Genomic DNA, 27,103 nt, shown 5'->3' with positions numbered 1-27,103 from the left:
TGATCCAAAATACCCAGGCAAGATGTTCGATGAAAAATTGGAAATGTGAAGCGAATGTAGGCATGTTGTCTCCAGAACAATTATATCCCACCACAATTAGAAAGCTGTCTTGCAAAAGTATTTCCAAGAAAGGTACCGACCAGCGAACGTCATGCTGGGGTCAAAGACTCGTGGCACACACGACCAGGACCAGGACCAGGACCAGGACCAGGACCAGGACCAGACCAGGCAGGATCAGTGCCTCCAAAGAGACAGGTAAGAGGGTAAACAGCCGGATGCTCCTTGTTCTCGTCCTTCTCTTGACAACGGATAATGCTCCCTGTCTTGACTTCATCTCTTGACTCTTGACTCTGTGGAGAGATGATGGCGCTCGACGAGATCCAGCGCGTCCCCAAGACATTCGCATCTCGTCGCGTGGTGTGCGCGCACCACAGCTTCTGCCGCTCTCCGCCTCTTCTCAAAGGACGCACAAAAACATCGTGAAAGCCACCGAATCCATGATGCCGTCGTCCACTGTCCAAACAAATCCAGCTCATTAGTACCAACCCCATGCGTGCCCGCCATCTCTATGCCGAGAAAAGGAATGCCAAAAAAGGTCTAAACGTCGTCTCGCCTCGTCTCGTCTCGTCGCAAATCATACGTGCGTCCGCGCACTACGAACACTTTTTCCTCGTCCAGTTTTGTCTTACGATGCAACCAACCATCCGCAAACTTGTCTATCCACACAAAGCCACCAGAGCGGAAACCAACGTCGCTGCTTTGCCAACAGAAACTCCCGCTCTTCATTTCTTCTTCTTTCCGACGGCGTCGCTATCGTCACACTCGGACAGCTACCGCCGCCGCGACCGCTACGCCGCACCACAGGAGCAGCGAAGGAAATACCAGACTAGCGGCGCCGGCGACTGGGACAGGCGGCGCGCGCGTTTCGCTCGGGCGTTTGGTCGTTGTGGACGTTGCCGCTTCTGATGACGACTCTGACGATGACGAAATTGTCGAGGAGGAAAACGTCGTCATCGTCGAGCTCGTCGGACTTGTTTGAGAGCTGCTGCTGATGCTGCTGCTGGCGCTGGTTGCGGTGGAAAATGTGGACGAGGTGTATAATATTGTTGGAGATGTGGACGGTGTGGAGGATGAGGTTGACAAGGGTGTTGATGAAGGCGGAGTAAGCGGAGGCGTAGTCGTTGTCGGTATTACTGGCGGCGTAGTGGTGGGAAGACTCGGCGACGAGGGAAGGAAAGTTGGCGGCGTGGTGAGTTCGGAGGTGGTCGGGGGCAGAATCGGGGCCGTCGTCGATGGCGGCGCGACGGCTGATGTCGTCCCAGGGGCAGATGTTGCCGGTGGAGGCAATACGGTCGTTGGAAGAAAATTTGATGATGGCGGCGAGATTACCAGCGGACTCGTAGATTCAGGGACTAGCGGCGTTTGCGTGGCTGTGAGCGTTGGACTGGTGATCGCCGTGTTCACGGCCACGGACACGGAGGGCGACGCACGTAGAGAAGAGGGAGGAGCCGAGCCCAAAGCGCTAGAAATGAGGCTGTTGACGACAGACGTGGGGAATTCGGACACGGTCACCGTCGTCGTCGCTGTTGCCAATCCGCTGACAGCCGTAGGGCTTTCCGTGTAGTACGTTTGATAACTGACAGTGACCGAGCTGAGCGCAGAAAGTAGAACCGATAGCGCGTTTAATGCTCCTGGTGTTGCCATATCCACGGAAGTCGTCTCAGGAGCTGAAGGAGGCCCTATTGCTGTCGAAACAGGGAGTCTTGCGGCACTCGCAACAGGTGCTGGTTCTTGCGTCTTTTCACCTGTGACATGGTCAAAGGGCGCCAAATGCATTTTGTTTGTCTCTGGTCTACCTGGAACTTGTTCAAGAATCCTTGTCCGTTCGCCTTCTGTGCCTGGTGTTGTGCTGAGAGGAAATTCTGAAAGTATTTGTTTGTTTTCTGGTGGAGATACTACTGCCGTCGGTACACTGTTCAAGAGCGAACTATGAACCGTAAGCCACCATTTTTGACCTGGCCGCGACTTTCCGACTTTCTGGATTGCAAGTGATGTGAGTGTAGCTGAACACGTACTGTAGGAAACGCGAATTAAGACCACGGGATTGAGAATTATGCGTCGCCGGTCATCCCTGGTGATTACCTATTACTGTTGATGTCTGGTAGGATAACCAAGCCGAAACAAATGGTCCAGATGCGGGGATTAAACGAGGGAAACGAGTGAGAGGAGCGAGCGGTGATCTCGACGCAACTCAGGTGCACTTACGGAGTGGGAGGAGTGTAGAGGGCGGCAGCGCCGGTGCGTGTCATGTTTTTGACCACCGGTGGAAACATGGTGGCGTTGGGAGAGGCTGGCAAACGAGGTCATGAAGAGGCTGGACGGGACGGCAACAGCCAAGTGACTGTCTATTTACAACACCAACCTCTGGCATAGCAAAAAAGGTCAGCTGAGAGACATCGCGGGCTCGGATTATGACGTTCGGCGAACCTGTATTTATTTAGGAACAAAACTATGCTAAAACTACTCCAAGATGTCATTTTCAGGGCTGTGTGGTCAGTGCATAGGAAGATACTGGGCGTGCGTCGCGGATGCAGGGGTACCGCATCCGTCCCGTACCGAACCGTTTGGCCAGCCACGGTCCGTTTTTGATTCGGCGGCATGTGTGGCGGCGTAGTTGATTCCCAGGATAGATACAAGCCAAGCAGTAGCCGACGCGCCGCGCTCCATCTTCATCACCACTTGCCTGTCGTCTGGAGGCTGAGAATGGTGGTGCGACACTGACCTGCCATGTCCAGTCGTCCCAGACCAGGCGTAGAGTTTGGGAAGCCTGAATGCTAGTCAGCCTTGCTCTTGACCAGGTTTGTGGTTGGATTTCAGTGGAGGGGAGAAGTATCAGACAGCAGTTGGATCAATAATGAGTCCACATGGAAATTCAGAACAGGTCTGTGAGTTATTGGCTTATCATCATCGAGAGGAAAGTGCTTGAAAGGAAATGCAGGGACTTACTTTACGAGTAAGGGCGTGGCGACGGGCCAATCCTAAAACGCCTGCATGATTAGCAGGTGGGGTCAGTCATTCACGTTTCTGGCGTTTGAAGAAAGAATCCATGGTCTTTTGCGTCTCATCATGCCGAGCGCTGCCAACTCCACGGCCAGTTCGCTTCAAGCCATTGAGATGGTCTTTGCAATTGATTGCTCGGATTTCCGTGGTCCAACCGTGCAACATGGGATACGAAGGTGGAGCGCCCGCAATCTCTTGCGAGGTCGCGTTCTTGCTCTCCGAGCAATCTGAGTTGTGAGGCTCTTTAGCAGGCGCTTCGTCATCTTTTCCGGCAGGGAATGACCCCTCCGTCGGCAATAGGGCATCAAATTGGTTCGGGTCGACCGCCGTATGCTTTGTAGTAGTCTCGAGCAATCGCGTGGGCTTTGGGTTCTTGCTCATGTCCAGCTCCAGGAATCCTGTATTAGAGAATGCGCCAAGGTGGTGCTCCAGGCTTACAGGTGCTTTCGGGCCTTGCAGATCCTGCGCTAGGCTCACGCTGTTCCTGTCGAGCTGCTGCAGGAACCGTTTCCACAAGACAGAGAGAATGATGCCATGCGCAACGACGGCGACCACAATCTCTTGGTCAACTTCGGCAGATGCACACAAGCTGACCAAGTAGTCGCCAATGAATTCGTCCGCTCGCTGCGCCATGGATTCCTTCGACTCGACATCCACGAAGCCTGAGTTTTCTGAACCAGGTGTTGGGTGCGATTCGCGAACATCTTGGCGGTCCGAAAATCGTCGTACGGAGAAAGGCTGGCCTTCGTAAGAGCCGTAATCTTGTTCCTGTAACAGGCCCAAGGGCGTTACTTCGACCTTTGTCACTTCAGTGGTGGATGGGTCGGAAGGCTTCTGGGCGTCTGCGATGAGCTGGGCAGTCTTGTGGGCCCGCTTCAAGGTAGAAGAGAAGATGTGGGTGAATTTGACATTGCGGTTTGCGAACCACTGGCCAAGCCGAGTGCCTTGATGGAATCCGTGGTTGGTCAGGTCAGAATCCCGCCTGCCTGCGCTATGAGGGTTAGCGGGACTGCGAGCAATACTGCGCAGGCGGGTACCGACTAGACCTGGGCCACGTTATCGACAGTTTCCCCGTGGCGGATAAGGAAGAGGCGGATCATGGCAGTCCTGGTTGACGGGCAAGGTAGGGTTGAAGTGGGTGGGTGAAACGGAGAGCGAAGGCAGGAAATTTCGCTTAGCTTAGCGCCGGCCGGCCTCTCCAGGCGCATCCCGACCCCTCCCCTTCTGCCACCTGACGGCTATCCTCATGACAAGCCAAGCTCCCACAGTGCCTCCGGTCGAGCATCTGCTTTCAACGCCATGGAAGGAAGCCTCACTTCTCTCCAGTGACGACATTTGGAGTCACGACCCATCTTCTACCCAAGACCGACACCAGCAGCTTCTCGAGCCTCTTGCGTCACTGCTTGGCCTACACGATCCGCAGACCTGAATCGCATGCATCATGCAGCCATACCTATTTTTTACATCAAACCTGGCAGCTTGAAAGTACCAACTGTTTCACGTGGCCAACTCAAGCAGAGGCTAGATCAGAGCATTACGCTGCTTTTCGAATGCGGAGAGAAGCGCGCTTACGCTAACAAGGGATGTTCAGTGCTTAGCCAAAGGTATTTCGAGTTTCCGCCAATGAAAAAAAGCATCAACGGGGTATATCGTAGAAGAAACACGACCAAACAAAAAGCCTCCCAAATCGCCAAATTACACCTTATTACCGAAGACGCTCCATCCCATGAACTCGAGCGCGCAAGACCACAGTCGACCCGAAATCCACGCGATGAAGATAGCGTATCCACAGTGGACTCCAAGCGCAGCTTTTTGTGCAGAAGGATTGAGCTTTAGCCTTGCCTGTTGCCCACACTCTCAGGGGAAGTCGATGAATCGATCCCTCCTGGCACTGCGGCTGCACCCAAGGAGCATCCGTTCATGGCCACAGTTGCGCCAAGAGAGTGTCCTTTCTTCTGACACCCACTTAGATCGCAACCAACAGCCTCCCAATCTTCTGGATTTTCTCAAGAAAAAAAGTGCACATCGTTCGCCTTGATGTGCACTTTGTTCGCCATGAACCTGTGATCGACCAATCACAACGCCCCTATCCCCGGTAGCCTCCGGTATCGTTGGCGGATAGTCCGGAACCGTCCAAATCTTGCTTCCGAATGATTCCTCAGAGAGCGCGACCGACTCCGCGGCTGCTACCTGTCTCTCGAGAATCTGGCCTGAAAAGTCCGGGAGGATCTTTCAACGGACTCGGGGGTGTTATCGTTTCGAGGTCGCCCATTTCCATATTGTCCAAACTAATTGCACCGGAGGATTGAGTCCGTTGGCTTCGAGGTCGCGGCGGTCGTAGCATTGGCGTGCCACTGGGCTCGGCAAGTGCCCATGACGGAAGCGGTATGCGAGGTGTGTGGGGCGGAGTGTTTGTGTCGGGCAAGATGCCAAGGTTCTTGAAGTACTTTGATGCCGGGCTGTGGGAGCGGTGGTACACGGTACGTTTTTCCCATGTATTCCACCTACTGCTTTTAGGATCGCGCATTGTTGCCATGTCATCGTTGTCCGGTGGAGGCAATGGTCGCAGAGGATCGAAGCCATCAGGTGAAAGGTCCAGTCGAGGAGAAAGAGCCGTGGTGGCATTAATGCTGTAGTTATCAAACGACTGCTGGTCGTCTTTGACGGTGACCGTTGATGTGGTGGTATCCTTCTTACTCCTCAATTGGGGAGAAATTTGATCGAACAGGGTCCACGAACCGGAAGGCGTGAAGTCTTCCTCGTCTGTACCGGCATGCTTCGCTGCCTGTGCAATAAAGTACCGCGAAAGAACGACGATGGACCCACCAATGGTGTACATGAGGATTTCAATCGCGTTGAACATGACAAACACCACTTCGGACCATGCCATGTCTCTCTTTTCCATCACGCGGTTCTTCCAAATGCCGTAGACTCCCGCGGCCCTGCACACTTGTCAATCCAGCGTCAGACAGGGAAATTGCAAACTTACGTCGTCACCGTTCCCACGAGAGATGCGCCGAAGACCATGTAGAGAATTCTCCTCTCGTAGTCTTTCAGACGAGTCCGCCGCAAAATGGAAATTGGAATGTAGATGAGAGCGAAATCGATCGCAATGCTCAGCCCGGCCCAACCTATGACGCAGGATTTAGCTTTTTTCCTACAAGAGGCGGTCTCTTCTTACTGTATCTTGCGTTGTCGATATTGGCGCAGTGAACCGGTTGAACGTCGTAGTCGAAATTGGCCATGAACGGAGTACATTGGAAAAGCCAGACGAGGCTTTCGGCCAGGCCCAGCATTATTACAACTGCGGCAAGAATATGGATAGCCATTCGGATTCCTCTGAACGGCTCCGGCACTGTTTTCAAGGGTCGTCAGCAAAATTTCCATCAACGTCGTTCCCGAAGCTTCGTCGTACGCATTTCAAGAAACCCGTAGCACATCGACACCTTCACCATCGACACGACAATGTAATATCCTGCCCAACCAGCTTCCCACTGGATCCAATCAGCATTTGCGGTTCTCAATATTGACCTGGGGAGAGGGTGGTTCACCTTCCAAAACGGTACGGCATCCTCAGGTGGAATGCTCCATATGTGTTTTCCGCCGCCAAAATGATTCGTCATAATCTGACTTGTCCAGAAAGGGAACACCAGCATTATCTGTACTTGTTCAACAGTCATTGCCAAAACACAGAGCATGTCGACTTACTGTCGCAGCCAGTGTCCACAATTCTGCCTTGCGGAATCTCCCAAATCTTCGTCGCTGGGTGTATAATCGAGCTACCATTATCATGACTAGAGCAGTGTCAGACGCCGTCTTTGCCCGATATCTTTGACGATTGAGGACTCCATACAGCTCAGAGCATTGCATGTACAGACCACCCCCAATTCCAGGCGATGCCGCCACATCGTGACCGGCCGAGAGGGATCATATTTGGCGTTGTAGGTAGTCGCATTTGCCGAGGAGTAGTCGGAACTCATCTTTGCGCGAGAGGTTGGTCAAATTCGCACCAAAGGCAATGGACATGCGGAGAGACGCGCTGCGAGTATATCTGGAAAAGGCACACGCATCCTACTAATAGCAACTCAAATGTCTCTAGTGGTAAGAGCCGGCAGCGGCGGTGCGGGACGAGCCAAACAGGCATGGGCCTGTTGTACTGGGGGTTGGAACAGTGCGGCGTAAACCTACCACCCCTACTAACGCGACATGGAAGGTCAGCGGCCGACGTACCTCTTCGTATCGACCGCGCAGCCCTTATTCCGTTTTTGGCGGGGAAACCTGGCGCAACACAGTTGATAGGCACGGTGTTGAATTCCCCCATCAGCTTTCAACCACGATGCTTGCCCATTGATACTGCGATAGGGCTGCTGCAACTGCAGCTCAGCTCCATCTTCCATAAGCCTTGACGCCACTGTCTCCCGCCCCGTACTGCTGGTTGAATTTGAGGCTCTAGTGTCAATCGTGCGATGGCGATTGAGTTGTGCAAATATCAGATCGTCAGAGCCCTGGATTGTGGAGCTGTAACTCATCTTCCCGCACTCTTGACGAACGCCTAAAAACGCAGCCCAGCTGGTATGTAAGCGTGGTCCGGTGCTGCCCTCTCGCGCTATAGACGGCAGCCCCACTTCTGCATCTCGAAAGATACCGTTGCGACTCCACTGCACAAATGGCGTACCTGTGGGGACTTTGCACGTTGTATCTACCCAGCACAGACAAAGATCGCTGCTAGCAAGCGTTCCCAAGCGTTTCAGGCACCGGACACCCGCAAGCCTTGGGGCTTTTTGGCGGATTCCAGCGGATAAACGTGCACTTTGACTCGACATCCTCGCATTCGCTGCCGGTGCGAGTCATCGAGCCAGTAAAACACCACGCCTCGGCCGCGCAGTCCCGACATCCAAACTTCGGCTCCAAAAGCATATTCGTGGGGACAATCCGACGCATTTCATGGCTGATGTCTTTGCTGACTGCAGTCTCTACTCAGCCGGCGCATTCTTGGAACGTCCGCCGTTATCGGAGTCGAGAGAGCTGCCCCGCAGCGGGTGTCGAAAGAAATGATGCTCCCTTATTCTACATACAGTGATGAACGGTAACTCGTGTGATAGCGGACGACAGCTTCCTAAGCGCAACAATCGCTACGAAAGATGCTGTTTGGTGCTGGGAGATATCATTCCTGAGATATCAATTGTGGACCCCACCGCGAAGCGCTATCTGACGAGGTGAGATATGTCGTGATCAGTCTTCGCTCGTCCTGAGGGGCAAAGTTGTCTAGGAAAAGAATCCATGTCGCCGGGAAGACTGGGTGTGCATGTGCTCAGTACAGCCCACGTGTAATTGACCGGTAGTGACCGCCCGCTAGTCCAAACTTTGATCTCTCCATGTCCTAAAAAAACATCAGCAAAAACCAACGGCCATCGTCAATGGAAATCCCTGCGACGCTCTTATAGTGACGCAGAGAACCCGGACAAGCGCCAAGTCGTTCAACTTTGGTATTTTCAATTTCGGGACGAATTTGCACTTCATTGAATGCTAAATTTGCATCGACAAGAACTTAATTGATCTGAAAAAGTCCATCCTAGTGTGCAAGAGGAGGTTTCTTTTGCTCCGCTCGCCCACCAAGTGGTGCCAAAGTTTAGAAACACAAGAAGTCAAATAACCGTATGCTGGCAAAGTTTACTGCAACCAGGCCAATCATTCACTATGCCATGCCCTTCACTGGAAATCGCGGCGACGGCGACGACGGCAAGCCTTGGAGCCGGGAGTAGAGTTAGCCTGGGCGACCGACGCCTGGGCAGTCGATGCTTGAGCGGCGGTCGATGATGCAGCCACCGGAGTGGCAGAAGCGGAAGAAGCGGCAGCCGTCGTCGCAGCGGCGCTGGCTGCAGTCGAGGTTGCAGCTGCGGCAGAGGTGGCGCCGTCAGCAGCACCGCTCCAGACATCCGGACCAGGAGCAGTGTATGTCAAGGGCGTGGAGTAGATGTTGATGAGAACGCCGGGGTCGCTGGCCTTGTAGGCACCTGGGAACTTGACACCGGTCGGGGTAGCGGAGCCGCCACCCGTCACCTTTACCTGGTAGCAAGACATGTAGAATTGCGCGCCTGGGAACAGCTGTGTCAGAGCGATTGACAAACCGAGTTGTTGGTAGACAGAGTCAGGGGAAACAAGGGGTCAGGGGTTTGAGTATTGCTTACCGCCTTCCGAACCTGCAGAGTGAAGGGCAATGGCTTCGGAGCGGACCAGGTAGTCACCGGCTGCGAGGGTGGATGGAACTGTGGGCAAGGGTCATTAGTAACGTCTCTGCAAGTCTGTCTGAGCTAGTGCATTACCAGTAAATGTTCTCTTTCCGCAGTTGGCGTTCAGAATCTCCGTGCCCCATCCTTCTGTTGTGCCGTTGTACGTGTCTTGCGCGACCTTAAACCAGTCACCAGAGCCATCGGCAGTCGTGGCATCATCGACCTTTGACATGTAAATCTAAATCTCGTAAGTAAATTGCATTGGTAACCTTTCCCCTACAGTCACTTACCAAAACCGGACCATAGTGGTTGCCACCAATGGCCTCCGTAGTACAAGACCTGTCGCCATCCTGTTGGTGCATTTCAACAGTGAGAGTGTCGCCGGCTGTACGGATTCACAGTCATCAGTCCGGAGGTCCTGTCGAAGCTCGAAGGGGCGCCGCTGAACATCCGCGAGAGCAAAAGTCTACGTACCCGCCACCGAGCAAGTACCCGATACAGCGCTGGTTCCAGCGTTGCATCTCATGTCGTTGCTCGTAACATCCTGGACTGGACTGTTGCTGACCGGCAAGCGCACGCAAGTTTCAGCCTGGTCCTCGGAGTTGATCCAGAGGTCTTGCCATGTCGCGTGGGCCGAGACGAGGGACGCCGTCGCGAGGCATGCGAAAAGAGTCGACTTCATTTTGCTGCGCTGCAGAGGAGAAGGCACTGAATTGAAATCTTGCAAGGGAGCGAATGAGAATAGTCGTCCGGCGACAGGTTGCTGAAGTGAAGAAAATGATAGAAAGTGGTGAGGCCGAGAATCACATCCCAAGGCAGCTCGGCGTTTTATATCGTGGAACAAAGAGAATAACGCCCCTTTCGCTCATTGCTCTCGTGATACTTGCGGCCGGTGGAGTTCTATCGCTTCTTTCCGGTTGTGGCATCGAAGCCGGCGCCTACTGCCGGTTGGGCGGTCCTTCATGTGGCTCTCTGCCTTCCATAGGGCGGTTACAGGACTACGCTTGTTTTCAAGCTTCTTGGCACACTTTGTTTCTGGCGTAGCCGACGAGATGTCAAACAATTTCTCCATGATGGGAGCTTAAGCGAAGGCATAGAGCGCTTAGGGGTGTTGCAACGCAGTGGCTGCATGAAGTCGGTATAAGCGAAACGGCTTGGCGGCGGATCCAAGGCCAGTGCGTGATTCGAGATCACCCATTGAAGAATCGGGAACGAGCCGAGCTGTAGGGCTTAATTGCTCTGGATCTTTGGATCGCGGGAGTTGGCTTGTCGCGTGTTGAGAGCTCGCTCGCTCCGCCTGCGGGAACACAAGAATAATCAAACTCCTGGACCGTGAGATTGTCCACAAATCACTGATGGGCATTGAATTTATAGTTCGGATGCTGTGAAAGAATGCCGATGATTGAGCGTACAGAAATATTTCCAGATGAGAAGTAATCTTGCAGACGGGGAAACCAAGCTCTTTTTCAATAACATGAACCCTAGCTGTTCTCTAGCCAATGTTTGTCTGGTGGTCCTCGACCAAGCAAGTCCACTGGGTAGAGTTGTAGAAGATAGTGTTGCCGTCGTCAGAAGTCTGTCCAGAGCTCAAGGTGGTACCAAAGTCCCAGAACAGGTCAGCAGCAATGCCAGAAGCGTTCAACGCAACTGTCTGCCATTTGCCCTCGACATTGCACTTGTCCGACGAGACACCGTATTCCTCAAGGAGACACGGCTTGTTTGCTGCAGCGCAGGCCTTTCCATGTGCCTGGATCCATTCACTGCCAAAAGGCTCGTTGGATTGACTCCCTGGATTCCTCGTCAGTGCTTGTCTCCATCGCAACGGAATCTGGTAGGTACTCACAGCTGGATGGGTACAAGTGCAAAGTTCCAAAGTCGAGTGTTTCAATTTTGAGGTTCTTCTCAAAGTCCACACCTTCGCCATACGTGTATGGGTAGCTGCCGTCGCCGCCAGTGAGTCCGAAACCTTCATCTCCCAACGTGACCATGTGGTTCGGGTCAAGCTCCTTGATGTACTTGCTGGTGGAAGAAGCCCAGTCGTAAATCACTGACTGTGAAAGATCAGCGTCGTACTATCAACCGTGGGTAGGCGCAAGGTATACTGTTTCACAGCCATTGCAGCGCGGCTCATTCGCCAGTTCCCAGGCAAAGACGGCGCTCGAGTTGCTGTAGCGAGACACAACAGTCTTGATGTACTTTTTGTATTGCGTCTGGATCGAGGTGTTGTTGTACCACTCTGGGTTTTCCGAGCCGCCGTAGTAGTTCATGTAGGCAGCCATTCCACCATAGTCGGTCCAGTTGTTGACAAAGTTGATGATGAGCTTGATTCCTCGCGATTCAGCTGCTTTGACAACATAGTCCAGGCGCTGCAAACCATCGAATCCCGTGTTGATGACCGGATCTTTCCCTGTCACAAACGACTGGAACCAAACAGTGCCATCAGTGGGCTCTGTGTTCACATCGTTGAAGCCCCAAACACGGAGAATCTTCAATCCAGAGGCCTTGATTTGGTCCAGAGAGGTATCGACGTCGGCATCGTTCGTCAAAAATCCAATCCAGTAGCTGTTGGTGCCAGCAAAGTATTTCGATGTGCCGTCAATCGTGAACTTCAATCCATTTGTGGTTGGGTAAGAACTCGCTGCTCTCGCTGTCGGCGCTGCCAGCGCACTTGTAGCAAAAATCGTAGCCGCGAGGCCAAGAAGAGTCGACGACTTCATGATTGATGAGAAAAGCCAGTAATGCACTCGAGCCTGCTCGATGTGACTTTTCTTCAAGTTCGACTGCTGTTTAAAGAATGTCCGGCCGACGAGAGCGACAAGAAGGGAATCGAACGAAACACTAGAAAGTCGCCACAAAGCACAAGAGAGCCGATCTTGTGTGCTGCACAACAAATGGGCAAATTGTGGCTCCGAGACTGGGGAGGCGAAGGGGTAGTAATACCTCCAGACGTCAGGCCCCTGCAACGACCGCTCCGCGGGCCATCGCTTGCGTATCCCAGGCGCTTCGCGGTGCACAGTCTCAGAAGTATAGAAGGACTACATGCCCCGCATCGGAAGTAGACAAACCAGGCAGCTGGCTGGGTGTTCTGTATCATGAGGTAATCAAAACAGATTCTTGCTCAGTTGAGGTCGAGGTAAACGGTACTCTCTGGGCATTCTGCGGTGGTGAATGACCGCTCCCTAGACGTAATTGTGGCAGCGAACGACAGCTCCCTAGCTTCATCTACGGTAATGAGCACATTTCGTACCCACTGTGCTTGCATTGACGAGGTGCATTTTGGCTGGTTCGTCTTTCGGGATCAACAGTTCGGGTAAACTGAACAGGCGTGACATGTCGAGCTCCATGTCCACTTTGGGAGCCATCCCATCTTTGGGGTGATTTCAGCGCCTCAGTAGATGACTTAGTATCTGTCATCTCGCTTCGTATTTGGAGTGGAGCCGAGCGACGGAGATCATGCAAAGGGGCGGGTTGCCAGAAGAACAAAATCGCGGAGGTGTGTCGCAGGTTGCTCGTTTCGCCGCGCAAAAGCCCGGACCACGAGAATTCAACGTGACTGCGCGACTGAGTTGCCCCTGTCTCGTGCCTTGAATTGCCACGATTCTTCTCTCAAAGGTGAGACTTCGCATGCAGTTGAGCCAGCAGATTCCATCTCCAAGAGAGAAAAAGGATGCACTGAGGTTCGGTACAGGGGTGCAAGTTCCGTGTCAAAACAATCGCACGTTGGAGTTTGCCAAAGATTTCCTCACCACAAGAACTTGTCTGGAATAGTGTCTTGTGATATTGGGAGCTTGGTTGGAAAGTTCAGTTTGTCGGTTGTTCTGCGTTTGCAAACTTCGCGGCTGGCAAGCTGCTTTTGCCTCTTGCTCAGCTCAGCGTAACGAAATTGTTCAGCAGTCCATGTCTCGGTATGTTCGTCCAATTCATCCATCGCGTCATTCACTCGGATAGATATCTTGTGTCTTCCGAGTGTGCCATTGGGAAAGGTTTCATGAGGGTCACATGATTGTGACCTGTCCTGCAGCTAAGCTTGTCACTGCGGCTGAGGAAGCGCTTATGCAGCGCAGTGGGTGGACAGATCAGATGATTGCGGTAAAGCGCAGAGTGTGGAAAACACAGTCCAAGGACACGGAAAGCCATCAGCTGCAACTCTGTTCCGACTGGTCCCTCCGCGAACGTCGCCAAAGTCATCGACAAAGACGAAGCTTTCGCTCAAAACAATTTCAGGCCGGAGCATCGAAATGTCGTCCCAAAGCACACCCCAAGCAAAACAAACCGAAAATGAGCAGCGCATAGCCGAAGCTCGAGCTGCCGTGACGGCTTCCCTCTCCTCAGTCGGCGGATCGATGGACACCAAAGTGCGCACACGAGCAGCCGACATCCACGCCAATGCAGCCACCATCGAGAAGCAGGAAAAGGAACTCGCGAAGCAGACGGCGGCGCTGGCGAAGGAGACGGCCAAGTGGGAGAAGCTTGCACACCAGAACGTGAAGAAGCTGAATGAAATGGGAGACCTACAAAACTGGGCCGAGATGATTGAGCACGACCTGCTGGTGGTAGAAGAGACGCTGAGACTGGCAGAGGGGCGCGCAGAGGCCGGAAATGCCAGTGGGACGAGCGAGTGGACACATGGCCAGAGAGCCCAGAGGGATGAGGAAATTCCGGTTGGTGGTCTTCAGGAGACGGAGTGAGAGCCGGACGAAGGGCGAGGAGGCGCGTCAGGAATCATGTAGCCATCGAAGCGATAGGATAGTTTGGTTCATTCATGATCTGAGGTCCAAAGGGCGTTGTGTTGTACCTTGGCTGTAGCGACCGTTGAGCTCACTCCTGCGGGTGGGTGGCCCGTGCGGCATGCGTCACGGCCGGCTAAACCGCGGTTGAGCCCGAACGCGGTTCTACCTCATCGCAGGCTCAAGCAGTTGGCAAAGAGCCCTCCTCCGCAACATCACCTCCCCACCCTTTCGTCGCCTCTCCCATCCGCACAAGCTGCACGTTGCATTGGTTTGCCTGGCCAGACTCTTGTTCTACACGATCACCGTGGAGGAGTCCCTGCACCTTTCTCCTCCCGCCCGTCGTAGCCCGTGTCTGACCTCTGCCGACCAACTTCCCGACTCTTGCGATTTTCACGACAACCCGCGCTTGTTGCTCAACGGCCACGTCGACAAACGGCCGTCTCTACCTTGATACAGCTTCCGACACGTGCATCCCGCCCGTCCCTCACAATCTTCACCACCACCTCGACCCGACTGCCCTTTCCGTTGCCACGTCCAAGCTCCGCCGCCTCGACTACTGCCAAGGCGAAGACAACTCAACTGCCTCACGATTCCCCAGTCTACAGGCGGGCAAGCGGATTTTTTGCCTCCAGCTGGAAAGTAACCTTTGGGTGTGGGAAGGTCGACCTTCCAGGTTGTGGTTTCTATCATGGGGAGGATCAAAAAGGTCGCAACACCCAAGCATGACGCGACCCTGGTATGTCTCCCACATCATGATCTATTTCAACGTGAAAATCGGCAGCGCTGACTCCCTGCTTCCAGTCTCCTTTCATCTCCAACTTCATCAAAGAGAGCCTCGCGGTTCCCTTGCACAAGCTCCCCTCTCACCTGAACTCTTTCCCCCGCCGATGGCCTTTCCCAAGAGGCGACCTGTACCATTGGATACCGACTCTCAACCTCTTCGACACCATATTGGAGGCATTTGCGAATGAATATGGACTCGGAGAAGGTCCCCAGGCACAGCCGTTTGAGCGGCGGCTTCTCTTGAGAGGGGTCCCGGAAGATGCCAAGCCCACAGTTGACTGCTCAGCTACTCCCGAGGAGCTCGACAGCGCAGGCTTCGCAAGTGACGGTGACAGGGAGTTGGTTGAGCATGTCGTCAAGTTTACCAAGCTGCTTTTGGAGAATTGTGGCAATCGCAGCTTGTACGCTAGCAGCGAACACTTGAGCAAATTGCTCAACACTTCCGACCTGTCTTTGCTGAGGACTACCCTGCGTCTGACTCTCCGTCTGGCCCAAAGATACCACACTTCTCGAAATCGTCTCGGCTCCACCTCTACGTTCCAAAGTGGTCTTTTGCAGAGTCTCTACAACATTAATTTGGAAAAACTCCACAAGATCGCTTTGCCCTTTGCTAAGAGCCCCTCGACTGCTGGTGTGGCTGGTAAGGCCAAGGAAAAGTCTTCCACTCCCACTGCCGACGAAGGTGAAAAGGCGCATGTGGCAGACCTAGTGGGAAAGGTTAAGCATGAAGAGATTTCGCCGTCGCTGCAGCACGAATGGGGTGGTGTCTTCCTGACTTACTACGAGACTCCTTCCAGTGACAAGGACGACGCCGGCAAATCAAACCCCCAGGAGCCTGCTGCTGCGGTCGCTGCCGGACCCAGCACTCCTACGCCGGTCCGGCGCACCTCGAATCTTGGACCTCAGACAACACCCAGGCAACCTCGAGTAGGACAACAAGAGTCATCCCCTCGCACGCCTGCAACCCCAACCACGCCACAAATCGATACTGCTCGGCCGGGGCCCAAGTTTGTCGAAGTTTTAAGCCAAGAGGTATTGTCAAAGCCCGTCCATGACATCATCCAGTCTTACCAGTCCGACATCCCACTCGACACGCGTTACGAGCTTCTGCACAGGCTGCGCGTTGCCAAAGCTCTCGTATCAGACCGAAAGGCCCGCGAGGACATAGTCGCCGTCCGCTTGTTGGCCATCGCCAACCTGGCTTATGTCCAGTTCGATCCCGCATTTCACCAGAAAATTGGACAGCAAGATGGGGACGAGCCTCGACCTTTGCAAATCGCTTATCAATTGTCTGAGTTGATTCATCCACCCGCTGAAGGGCAAGTTGGTGCCTCAAGAGAGCTCCAAACTGTTGCTCTCCAGACCTTGGAAGCCTTGACAAAGCAGAAGAGCAAGGCCCCAGACCTCCAAGCGGCTCTCAGCCTGAACGTTAATCACGGAGTCCTCTTTTACGTGGCTCGCAAGGCTGTTTCAGAGCTTGCCCAAGACGAAGTTTCTGACAGGCTGGAGGACGACGAGTGGCGAGAGTCATTGTTCATGCTGCTCACCAACGTCCCCAATTCTGCAAGTCGTGTTGGAGAAAGCATGGTCGCTGCAGGCCTCTTCGATATCTTCGTAGAAGTTCTGAAGCTTCGCACAAACACGGCTGAACGCTACTTTCCGAGGGTGCTCAGCTTTTTCGACACGTTTGCCTTCAGCATTCGAGATGCTTTTCAAGCCTTTGTCACAGCCAAAGGGCTTGACGCAATTGCTGACCTCGCTGGCTACCAAGTTGCCAAAGCTCTCGAGAGGGTTGAGAATAATGACGGCATGCCCGCGCAATACAAGACACAGCACACTGACTACGCCATCGGTTTCTATCCTCAACAAACTCTTCGCTGGCTATTCAAGTTCATCAGTCATATGATGACTCAGGGAGGTGGTGGAATTGACCGTCTTCTCCGAAACTTGATGGACTCGCCGCAACTGCTAAACGGCCTTCGTACAGTCCTTTCCAAGCCGAAAGTCTTTGGGAGCACCGTATGGAGCATGGCAGTGAACATTCTGTCCAACTTCATCCACCACGAGCCCACAAGCTACTCCATCATTGCGGAGGCCGGCCTGCCCAAGACATTCCTGGAGACGGTAACGCAGAAGGTGATTCCTGAAGCATCACAGTCTGGAGATGCCCAGAAGGAGGCAGAAGCAGCAGGTCCGTCAGAGTCGTCGACTTCTCAAGCTGAAGCGGATGCCGAATCGCAGTTGCAGCAGGCGGGAGGAATTCTTCCAGTTGCCGAAGCGATATCCGCCGTCCCTCCTGCATTTGGTGCAATCTGTCTTGTGGAAGCCGGTCTTAACTTGTTCAAGCGTTCCACAGCCCTTGAAAGCTTCTTCGAGGTCTTCACAAGCCCTGCGCACGTCAAGGCCATTGAAGTCGACGGTGAGACAGCATCTTCACTCGGACAATCCTTTGATGAGCTTGTGCGGCACCATCCGACCCTCAAATCGTCTGTTCTCAACTCCGTCAAGAAGATGGTCGCCGACGTGGGTAGACTTTGCTTCTTGCGTTCTGCCGAGAAAGGAGTGGGAGCCAAACTTTGGCTCAACTCTGCCGATGGTCGCATTGTCGTTGCTGGTGGAAAGCAAGCGTTGAAAGGAAAAGAAGGGCCACTTCACAAGAAGAGACGCGACGCTGCGGAGAAGACCGACTCGAATGATGTGGAAATGACCGACGCTCCTGAAGCCGCAACGGATCCGGCCGAGGCATCTGTGAGCATCGACCAAGTCATCGAAAACGAAGAGCCCAAAAATGGACCCACATCAATGGAGTTCATCACTGCAACCTGCAAGTTTCTGGAAGGCTTTTTTGTCAACGACGGGCTTTGCTCGGCATTCATTGAGGAGGGCGGACTGGAATTTGCAATCGACTTTGCAACATTGCCATGTCTTCCTTACAACTTCACCGAATTCTTTGTCGCCTGCGAAGACCTCAGTCGTTTGTGCACACAGCTGGTGGAGACGAAGCCCCACCTCGCTGTTCCTTCGCTTCTCAAGCGACTGCAAAGCGCTTGTGATGACCTCGAGCCTCTGATGCAAGATGAGTCCGATTCTGCCCATCTCCTGGTGTTCACCAATGGCAACGTAGATCAGAGCTTGCACAAAGATATTGCTGCAAGAGGCACTACATACGCCAAGGCTCTTGTCGCCGTCATTACGCTCAGCGATGCCTTGACGTACTCGTTGCAAGGATCGATTTACAGCCACCGTGGCACGCCCAACATCTTCAGCCAAGTCAACCTCGCTGACATGTACGCCCGGGTGATCGATAGCCTCGGTAGACTGCATCGCAGATGTATATGGGAAGAGATTCTGCTTCAAAAGGAAATTCCCCCGGATTGGGAGAAGGCGACAAGAGTCAAAACCACCGGTGGCTTCATCATTGACGAGGCCAACGACATTTTGCGGCTCGCTCGACCAAACACGTCGGACAACAACGCGGATCAGACGACCGCAGAAACAGACTCCCAGGGCCAACCGTTGAGTCGCGCCAACAGCGGTGAGGGCAATGCCAGCCAGCCCGCGCCAAGTCCCGACAAGTCGAGTGCCCAGTACAAAAACACCCAGACGTTGCGCTTCCTCCTCAGTCAGGTGCAGATGCATGTTCCCAATTTCCTCCAGGCCGTTGGAAAGTGCCTCCTCTTCAGGAGAACCCAAGACTATTCGCAGAAGCAGCATGCCATCATCGTTGCACACCAGCTTGCTAAACTTGCCATGGACCAGCTGTCTTATGAAGTCCCAAAGCGTTCAGCTGACGAAAAAGACCGCTCTGCGTACTGGATTGTCATTCTTTCGTCAATATCTCCATTGATGATAGAGGGGTCTGGCGGCGACCGCCACACACCTCATATGCTGACGACAATCCTCTACTGCTTCATGAACCAGGGTGGCTTCGAGAAGTTGAATGAGGTTCTGGTGGCCTTCTACGACAGGGCGAAGGCCATCATTGCGACCCCCACCAACGAGGAGTCTTCGGAAGAGATTCAGAAGCAGCTGCACGTTGCACTTGGTGCCATCAAGATTATCCTCACTCTGTATTCGCCCGTCGTCAACAACAAGGCGATCATAGATGCTCCGCAAACCAATTCGATGACGTCGAGAGACCGCACCCGGGCTCGCGCCGACAACTTCCTGCCTGCGCAGTTCCTCATCGAACTTCGAATGGCTGTCATCAAGCCTGTGGAGCGAATTTGGATGGACACAGAGTTGATGTGCAAAGCCACTCCATCCATTGTCAAGGCGCTTGTCAACATTTTACGCACCGTTCTGGAGGGCGAAGGTGAGAATGACGCGTACAAGAGAGCTGAAACCGTTCCTGCACGCGCCCCATTCGTTTACAAGCCCTGGAAGCCGCGCAGCTCCGAGAACTTGGAGTCGTTGAAGCGCGACGCACCCGAGGACCTCGCGCTAGAAGCACTTTATCGCTGCTATGACAACTCTGCTTTCGCCAAAGAGTACGTCAATGCACAACTCAACGACCCAAGAAGTACTCGCAATCCGATTCCCGCCTACGAGTCCGAAGTCAAAACTGACAGCAGCTCGTCCGCAATTTCTCGGTCGCTGGGTTCGCTCGCATCAGAATCAGACACCGGCGCAGAAGAGCCAGGCAGCCAATCAGTCGTCATGCAGGACGCTGAGCAGACAACCGATCCAGTAGGAGACGAAGTTACCCGATGTGGCTTCGTTGCATATGCTTTGGCAAATTCGTCCTGGTCCATGGGCAGCGACCCCTCTTCGGACCCTCAGGACTCGGAGTATGTCCGAGTGGAGGATCTGGAAGAGGAGAGGGTCAAAATCAGAGAAGACATCATTGACCGCTCTCTTGGAGTCCTCGAAGTCCACGAGAACATAACTTTCGACTTGTCAGATCTCATTTCTGCTGCAGCGGCAAAGGCGCCAGACTCTGCTGCTCAACGGAGCGAGGTTGGAGAAACAATCGTCAATGCATTGGTTTCTCTGGAAGCTGCTGACGATCTCCGACCGGTCGGCAAAAAGATTGCCTCGTACGCTCATTTGCTGGCCTTGATTCTCCAAGAGCCGGACTTTTACCTCGCCACGTTGCCTCATCTCAAAGAGAACTTCTCTTCGCTGTTGAGCTTCATCAAGCCAGCACCCGAGCAGCGTGGAGACGAGACATCTCCTTGGATCAGCAACGTCTTGCTCATCGTGGAAAGGTTGCTTGCAGAGGATGCTCAACCCCACCAGATTCAGTGGAATCCTCCCAGGGACGATGGGACTGACGATAGCCCAATCGCGGAACTGCCGGAGCCAGTCATTCCATTCGAAGAGAAGCAAGAGCTCTTCAACGCAGTCATTGAGGTGCTCCTCCGAATTGGAAAGGACGAGACTCTGGCGCTGTCCGTCACGCGTGTGCTTGTCATCCTCACCAGGAACCGGGTGCTAGCTGCCAAGCTAGGAGAGAGGCGCAATCTGCAGCGGCTTTTCGTCATGATCAAGCAGCTGAGCGGAGCCACGAACGACAAGCTCCAAGGCGCTTTCATGCTGATTCTGCGCCACATTGTGGAAGATGAGGAGACAATCCGACAAATCATGCGCACCGAGGTGATTGCGCTCTTGAGAGGGAGGGAGTCCAGACCGCGAAACAGCACTGGGCCTCATCAAATGGATGTTAACAACTACCTTCGGCACTTGTGGCAATACGCCCTGCGAAGCCCCGAGTTGTTCGTAGAGGCCACCAACGAGAAGCTAAAATTGGTCGACTTCAAGCGGCCTGGGCCTCGTGAGCAGTATCAGCTTCAGCTCAAGGAAGACGACCCGCAGAGCGCGACAGTGGACCCAACGTCCTCAGAGCCTGATCAGGCCAGCGCCAATGTTGAGCAAGCCAAGCCCAAAGACGAAGAGCTCGTCAAGCCCTCGACCGAAACCGAGGCCAAAGAGCCGGAGAAGCTCAAGTCGGCGGACGCCATTCCCCCGATAGTTGAGAGCCCTGACGGCGTAATCCACTACTTGCTTTGTGAGCTTCTGGCCTACAAGGATGTCAACGACAAGGAGCCGTTGCCTCCTTCTCAAGAAGCAAAGGACAAACCCACCAGCACAGATGTTGAAATGTCTGAGATCGCTGACCAAGGCACGCCTGGTACTCCCGGCAGCACGTCATCCGCTCCGGCTATCGTTCTGCCGCCGCCGCCGCAAGAGCCAAAGAAGTCCGAAAAGAGTGACAAGCCTGTTTTCAAGGCTGACCAGAACCCTCACTACATTTACCGCTGCTTCATCCTGCAATGCTTGACCGAGTTGCTCTCATCTTACAACAAGACGAAAGTCGAGTTCGTCACTTTCTCTCGGCAAGCTGACCCGCAGGCAACGACACCGTCAAAGCCCCGCTCTACTGTTCTGAAGTACATGCTCGAAAGCCTCGTCCCCGTCGGCACGCTTGCGCATGGAGAGGATATGGCTTTCAAGAAGAAGGCCGCGACCTCAAGCTGGGCCATGACGATGATATGGGCTCTCTGCCAAAAGACTGGCGAGCACCGATCTGGCAAGCGCGACGCCAAGGACGAGGAAGAGCCCGAGCTGCAATTTGTCAGGAAGTTTGTTCTCGAGAATGCTCTCAAGGCTTTCAAAGATGCCTATGCGTCGAATGAGCCTCTTGACTTGAAGTACTCGCGTCTTCTCAACCTCGCAGACCTTTTCCATCGCATGCTTTGGGCCAAGCCAGGCGCTGGTGCTACCAGCCTCAGCATGGACCTGGTCATGGCTTCCCAAAAGCAACTCGCCAGGATCATGTACGAGAAGAACTTCATCACCGCTCTTACGACAGCGATTGCCGATATTGACCTCAACTTCCCGAACGCGAAGCGTGCTGTCAAGTACATCCTCCGCCCTATCAAGCTGCTCACGCAGACGGCCATTGATCTCAGCCTCAACGGTGACATTTCTGGGTCCCCGGGACAGGTCGAGGAAGATGAGATTTCAACGGCCTCGTCGGTTACGGACATGGACGTGGATCGGGAGGAGACTCCTGACCTGTTCCGCAACTCAACTCTCGCGATGTTGGATCCAACTCGCGAGGAAGAGACCGAATCCGATGACGAGGATGAGGAGGAAGACGATGAGCTGTACGGCGATGAGTACGACGAAGAGATGGATTATGAAGACGAAATGGAGCACGACGGAGACGACGTCGTCAGCGACGAGGATGAGGAGATTGAGGGAATGGGCGACATCGAAGGCCTGCCCGGCGACGTTGGCGATGACGTGGAAATTGTCATCGAAGGCGAAGAAGGGGATGGCATGATGGAAGACGATGACGATTCGGCGGACATGGATGAAGATGATGAGGATGTGGACGACGACGGCCCCGAAGATGACGAGATTGAAGTCATGGATGAAGTCACAGGGGACGACATGAATGATAGCCTCAACGGAGACGAGGACGACGAGTGGGCAAGCGAAGACGACGACGTGGAAGACTACGACGACCACGACGTCGGTGATCACGGACCTCCAGAAGACATCAACAACCTCGTCCGGATTCTGGATGGACAAGGTCCGCTGATTGGCATGCAACCGGAAGGCTATCTCGATGAGGATCTCGATGACATGCAAGACGACGAGGGTGAGCCGACCGCGTTTGCCACTACTTGCCGAATGGCCTTTGGACTGACCTTGACAGATGAAGAAGATGATGAAGAGGATTATGATGACGACGAGATTGCATACGAAGCCGGTCTAGAAGGTAGTCTGTCCCGCGACTTGCGGCATCTACAGCGCTTACTGAGTCGAGCAGAGGATGAAGACGGTATGCACAACATGGACTGGGGAATCGTCCCTCCGCCCGAGCTCCCTCACTTTGGTGGACATCGCCATCACCATCATCACAGACACGGCCTCATGGGCGTCAACCCCTTCCATTTCATTCCTCCCGCAGGTCTGGATCGTCCAATGGGTGAGTTTTTTTTTTTTTTTTTTTTTTTTTTTTTTTTTTTTTGACTTAATCTATTCTGGGGCATGCTAACCAGCGACAGCCTACCGAACGCATCGCTCGAGTACTGGCCGCGGCACGGCCGACGATGGGCTCAACCCGCTCCTTCAACGGTCGGCTCGCCCTGCAAATACCCATAGCACGACAGGCCCACGACGCGGTGGAATGTCTGACTGGGTCCACGCCATGGATGGCATTCGTTCAATGCGTCTTCCACCCCACCCCAACGACACCGCTCCAGTCTCATTCATCAGCAACCTTCTGACCCTCATGGGCCAAGGCGGTCACGCAACCATGACCCAGGATGGCATCACCGTCACCGTCGAAGGGTTCCCTGGTGACCCTTCCTTCCCCGTAAATCCATTTGACGTTCGCCGTGAGCGACGACCGCAGGAAGCACCGTCCCGTTCCAACGTCGACGACCCAATGCTCGCCATATCATTCATTCCAGCCGTGACGAGCGCCAGATGGCAAGAGGAGGGCAGGCTTCTATTCGGTGGCCATGCGCTCGAGAAGTCTCTCCGAGTGCTCAACTCAATCCTTCAGCAGCTTGTTCCTCCCGCGATCCAGGCAGCCAAGGAGCGAGAGGAGAGGGAGAAGAAAGCCAAGGCCGAGGAAGAAGCACGCTTGATGAAGGAGCTGGAAGAGAAAAAGGAACGCGAGCGCAAAGAGCGAGAGGAGCGCGAGGCCAAGGAGAAGGCCGAGCGCGAAGCAGCTGAGGCTCGGGCTGCAGAGGAGGAGGCTGAACGTCGTGCTCAGCAACAGCAGACTGAAGACCTTGGAGAGGAACAGGCTATGGAGGGCGTTGAAACAACCCAGCCTACCGCTGAAGCCGAGAGCACTGCGGCTGAAACATCGCAACCACCAGCCCGGCCTCGTGTCGTTGCCAACATCCGAGGACGCGATGTCGACATAACGGAGCTTGGCATTGACCTCGAATACCTCGAAGCCTTGCCTGATGACCTCAGAGAAGAGGTTCTCATGGCCCAGATCCAAAACCAACGCGAGCAAGAGCGTGAGCAAGGAGGTGAGCCATCCGAAATCAATCAAGAATTCTTGGATGCGTTGCCCGAAGAGATCCGTGAGGAGCTCTTGACGCAAGAGAACCAAGCTCGACGTCGCCAAGCCAATAACGAGGCAGGACGGCGCCAGGGCGGCGCTCCCGCCGCCATGGAAATGGACGTGCAGACTCTCTTCGCATCCATGGACCCCGGTCTGAGGCAAGCTGTGTTGCTTGAACAAGATGATGAGACGCTGCGAGAGCTTCCTCCGGAGCTCGCAGAGGAGGCTCGCAGACTGGGCGGTGACCGTCGACTGAACCACATTGGCGATGTCAGAGGTGGCCACCGAACCATCCGTCGTACAGATATCGGCGGCGGCCAACAGGATGAGGACCAACAGAAGAAGTCTAAACCTCGTCCTATCGTCCAGATGCTAGACAAGGCTGGAGTCGCGACGTTGCTTCGCCTCATGTTCATTCCTCAACAAGGTACTGCGCGCCAGACGCTGAATAGCATTCTGAAGGACGTCTGTCAGAACCGCCACAATCGTGCCGAAGTCATCAGCATCCTCCTCTCTATCTTGCAGGATGGTTCTGCCGACATCAATGCCGTCGAGAGGAGTTTCGCTCAGCTTTCACTTCGGGCCAAGCAACCTCCCGCAACGCAGTCGTCAAACCAGAAGACCCCCCAGCCGCTGAAGCGCTCGTTGACAGGCCAAGTCTCCGGCTCACTGTCAACCCATGGTGACATGTCACCAATCATGGTTGTGCAACAGTGCCTCAGCACCCTTGTCTACCTGGTCTACAACAATCCCCACATTTGCTCCTTCTTCTTGTACGAGCATGAGACTGCTGTCGGCTTCAAGTCCAAGGCGTTCAGAAAGGGCAAGGCCAAGGAGACCAAGGCACACAAGTACCCGCTGAATGCTCTTCTCAGTCTTCTCGATCGTCGCTTGATCATGGAGAGCGCTCCGGTGATGGAACAGTTGGCAAATTTGTTGATGAACATCACTAGCCCTCTGGGTGTTCTCCTCAAGAAGGACAAGGAAAAGAAGGAGGATAAAGCTCAAGCGCCAGCTGAAGCCAGCACCACGGCTCAAGATGGCAACTCCGGTGATGCGGCTCAGGCCTCTGGAGCAGCCACCGACGAGCCTCAACCTCAAGAGTCGACCAACGCCGTCGAAGAAACCGCCACTGCAGAGTCTTCTGAGAAGAAAACCAAGAAGGATGACCAGCCGGATGACAAGAGGAAGGCCCGCGGTCTGGTGCCGCCAGAGGTTCCCGAGGAGAACCTCCGTCTGGTGGTCCACATCCTGGCCGCCCGCGAATGCAACCACAAGTCTTATCAGAACACGCTCACGGTCATCAACAACCTTTCGGCCATTCCTGGCGCCAAAGAGACTTTTGGAAACGAGTTGATCAAGATGGCCTCGGATTTGGCCCAGTCAATTCTCAATGACCTCGATGATCTCGTCTCGCAGATTTCCAACGCAAAGTCTGGCACCGACGTCCAAGGCATGGCTCTCGCAAAGTTCTCGCCCGCAAGCTCGGATCAGACCAAGCTTCTCCGCATCTTGACTGCTCTGGATTACCTCTTTGACCCGAAGAAGGCCGACACGGTTGACAAGCCCCGCGACAGCAACGGCGAGGGACTTCCTGCCGATCAAAAGGCTGACATTCTCGCCACTCTGTACGAAAACCCGACTTTCTCGTCGTTGTGGATGAAGCTCAGCCAGTGCCTCACTTTGATTCGCGAGCGCACCAACATGCTCAGTGTGGCCACGATTCTCTTGCCCCTGATTGAAGTGTTGATGGTGGTCTGCAAGAACACCACGCTCAAGGACGCCCCGCTCAGCAAGCACTACGGCAAGGAGTTCGTCATGTCCACTCCGCCGCCCGAAAGTCGCATGGAGAACCTCTTTTTCAACTTCACCGAGGACCATCGCAAGGTTCTCAATGAGCTTGTCCGCCAAAACCCCAAGCTCATGAGCGGTTCATTCTCTGTGCTGGTCAAGAACTCCAAGGTTCTCGAGTTCGACAACAAGCGCAACTACTTCAGCCGTCGGTTGCACTCGCGCAGCACCGAGCTGCGGCAGCCACACCCAACGCTTCAACTATCGGTTCGTCGCGACCAAGTCTTCTTGGACTCGTTCAAATCCCTCTATTTCAAGAGTGGCGACGAGATGAAGTACGGCAAGCTCAGCATCCGCTTCCACGGAGAAGAGGGCGTCGACGCTGGTGGTGTTACCCGCGAATGGTTCCAGGTCTTGTCTCGCCAGATGTTCAATCCCGACTACGCCTTGTTCATTCCAGTAGCCTCTGACCGGACGACATTCCACCCCAACCGTCTCAGCTCAATCAACCAAGAGCACCTGCTCTTCTTCAAGTTCATCGGTCGGATCATTGGCAAGGCTCTGTACGAGAGTCGCGTTCTGGATTGTCACTTCAGCCGTGCTGTTTACAAGCGTATCCTTGGCCGGCCGGTTAGCATCAAGGACATGGAGACTCTGGATCTCGATTATTACAAGTCACTCCTCTGGATGCTCGAAAACGACATCACCGACGTCATCACCGAGACATTCTCGGTCGATGTTGAAGAGTTCGGAATCACGAGGACGGTTGACTTGATCGAGAATGGCCGCAACATTCCCGTCACAGAAGAGAACAAGCACGAGTATGTGCGCTTGATGGTTGAGCACAGGCTGACTGGCTCTGTGGAGGAGCAACTCAGAGAATTCCTCAAAGGTAAGTCTTGATTTGAAACTTGATGTGTGAGTCGGCTGCTAATAGCGTACAGGCTTCCATGACATTGTACCGCCCGAGCTCATCTCCATCTTCAACGAGCAGGAGCTTGAGCTTCTGATCTCTGGCCTGCCAGAAATTGACGTTGATGACTGGAAGAACAACACGGAGTACCACAACTACACGCCGGCGTCTCCACAAATCCAATGGTTCTGGCGTGCTGTGCGGTCGTTCGACAAGGAGGAGCGGGCCAAGCTTTTGCAATTCGTCACGGGAACATCCAAGGTTCCTTTGAATGGTTTCAAGGAGCTGGAGGGCATGAACGGCTTCTCCAAGTTCAACATTCACCGAGACTTTGGCTCCAAGGACCGCCTGCCGTCGAGTCACACGTGCTTCAACCAGCTTGACTTGCCCGAGTACGAAAGCTACGAGCAGCTCAGGCAGCAAGTCTACACGGCAATGACGGCTGGCAGCGAGTACTTTGGCTTTGCCTAAGGAACGTGGTCGCTGAGGACGCGGGAAATTGAGTATGGGATCAGCGGTGGAGTTTTCCCTTTTGACGAGATGCATTTCACGGCGC

At 54.1% G+C, this 27,103-nt stretch overlaps 7 protein-coding genes across 7 annotated transcripts; 2 read left to right on the top strand and 5 right to left on the bottom strand.

The window, feature by feature from the left end:
• Window positions 1-683: 683 nt before the first annotated feature.
• Window positions 684-1,974, bottom strand: J3D65DRAFT_6934 (uncharacterized protein). The gene is made up of 2 exons (XM_066803960.1): window positions 1,857-1,974; window positions 684-1,805 (listed from the first exon to the last, which is right to left on the bottom strand). The coding sequence occupies exon 2, from the start codon at window positions 1,702-1,704 to the stop codon at window positions 817-819; it is 888 nt and encodes a 295-aa protein (XP_066659351.1). The 5' UTR covers window positions 1,705-1,805; window positions 1,857-1,974; the 3' UTR covers window positions 684-816.
• A 1,098-nt stretch (window positions 1,975-3,072) lies between these two features.
• Window positions 3,073-4,160, bottom strand: J3D65DRAFT_643343 (histidine phosphatase superfamily; the record flags this gene model as incomplete). The annotated part of the gene is made up of 2 exons (XM_066802083.1): window positions 3,073-4,051; window positions 4,102-4,160. The coding sequence occupies 2 exons, from the start codon at window positions 4,158-4,160 to the stop codon at window positions 3,073-3,075; spliced, it is 1,038 nt and encodes a 345-aa protein (XP_066659350.1).
• Window positions 4,161-5,297: 1,137 nt separating this feature from the next.
• On the bottom strand, window positions 5,298-7,159 carry J3D65DRAFT_7065 (uncharacterized protein). Its single transcript, XM_066804097.1, has 8 exons — window positions 6,914-7,159; window positions 6,769-6,854; window positions 6,612-6,719; window positions 6,476-6,554; window positions 6,242-6,415; window positions 6,050-6,191; window positions 5,800-6,002; window positions 5,298-5,749 (listed from the first exon to the last, which is right to left on the bottom strand). Exons 1-8 carry the CDS (start codon window positions 7,038-7,040, stop codon window positions 5,700-5,702), a joined length of 969 nt encoding a protein of 322 aa, XP_066659349.1. The 5' UTR covers window positions 7,041-7,159; the 3' UTR covers window positions 5,298-5,699.
• A 1,455-nt stretch (window positions 7,160-8,614) lies between these two features.
• On the bottom strand, window positions 8,615-10,342 carry J3D65DRAFT_608571 (glycoside hydrolase family 61 protein). The gene is made up of 5 exons (XM_066798595.1): window positions 9,765-10,342; window positions 9,581-9,675; window positions 9,384-9,528; window positions 9,249-9,326; window positions 8,615-9,155 (listed from the first exon to the last, which is right to left on the bottom strand). The coding sequence occupies exons 1-5, from the start codon at window positions 9,970-9,972 to the stop codon at window positions 8,770-8,772; spliced, it is 912 nt and encodes a 303-aa protein (XP_066659348.1). The 5' UTR covers window positions 9,973-10,342; the 3' UTR covers window positions 8,615-8,769.
• Window positions 10,343-10,782: 440 nt separating this feature from the next.
• Window positions 10,783-12,007, bottom strand: J3D65DRAFT_598780 (mannan endo-1,4-beta-mannosidase A; the record flags this gene model as incomplete). The annotated part of the gene is made up of 3 exons (XM_066797862.1): window positions 10,783-11,078; window positions 11,134-11,341; window positions 11,393-12,007. 3 exons carry the CDS (start codon window positions 12,005-12,007, stop codon window positions 10,783-10,785), a joined length of 1,119 nt encoding a protein of 372 aa, XP_066659347.1.
• A 1,357-nt stretch (window positions 12,008-13,364) lies between these two features.
• On the top strand, window positions 13,365-14,198 carry J3D65DRAFT_608567 (uncharacterized protein). Its single transcript, XM_066798594.1, has one exon. The coding sequence runs from the start codon at window positions 13,529-13,531 to the stop codon at window positions 13,976-13,978; it is 450 nt and encodes a 149-aa protein (XP_066659346.1). The 5' UTR covers window positions 13,365-13,528; the 3' UTR covers window positions 13,979-14,198.
• A 344-nt stretch (window positions 14,199-14,542) lies between these two features.
• On the top strand, window positions 14,543-27,070 carry J3D65DRAFT_6623 (uncharacterized protein). The gene is made up of 6 exons (XM_066802623.1): window positions 14,543-14,756; window positions 14,822-22,415; window positions 22,473-22,535; window positions 22,587-22,745; window positions 22,825-26,526; window positions 26,579-27,070. The coding sequence occupies exons 1-6, from the start codon at window positions 14,709-14,711 to the stop codon at window positions 27,016-27,018; spliced, it is 12,006 nt and encodes a 4,001-aa protein (XP_066659345.1). The 5' UTR covers window positions 14,543-14,708; the 3' UTR covers window positions 27,019-27,070.
• Window positions 27,071-27,103: the final 33 nt, after the last annotated feature.

Source organism: Phyllosticta citribraziliensis, assembly GCF_038025025.1.
Source record: "Phyllosticta citribraziliensis strain CPC 17464 chromosome Unknown J3D65scaffold_1, whole genome shotgun sequence".
Classification (NCBI taxonomy): Eukaryota; Fungi; Ascomycota; class Dothideomycetes; order Botryosphaeriales; family Phyllostictaceae; genus Phyllosticta; species Phyllosticta citribraziliensis.
Note: the sequence above shows the minus strand (reverse complement) of the source record. Positions and strands in the feature narration are given on the sequence as shown.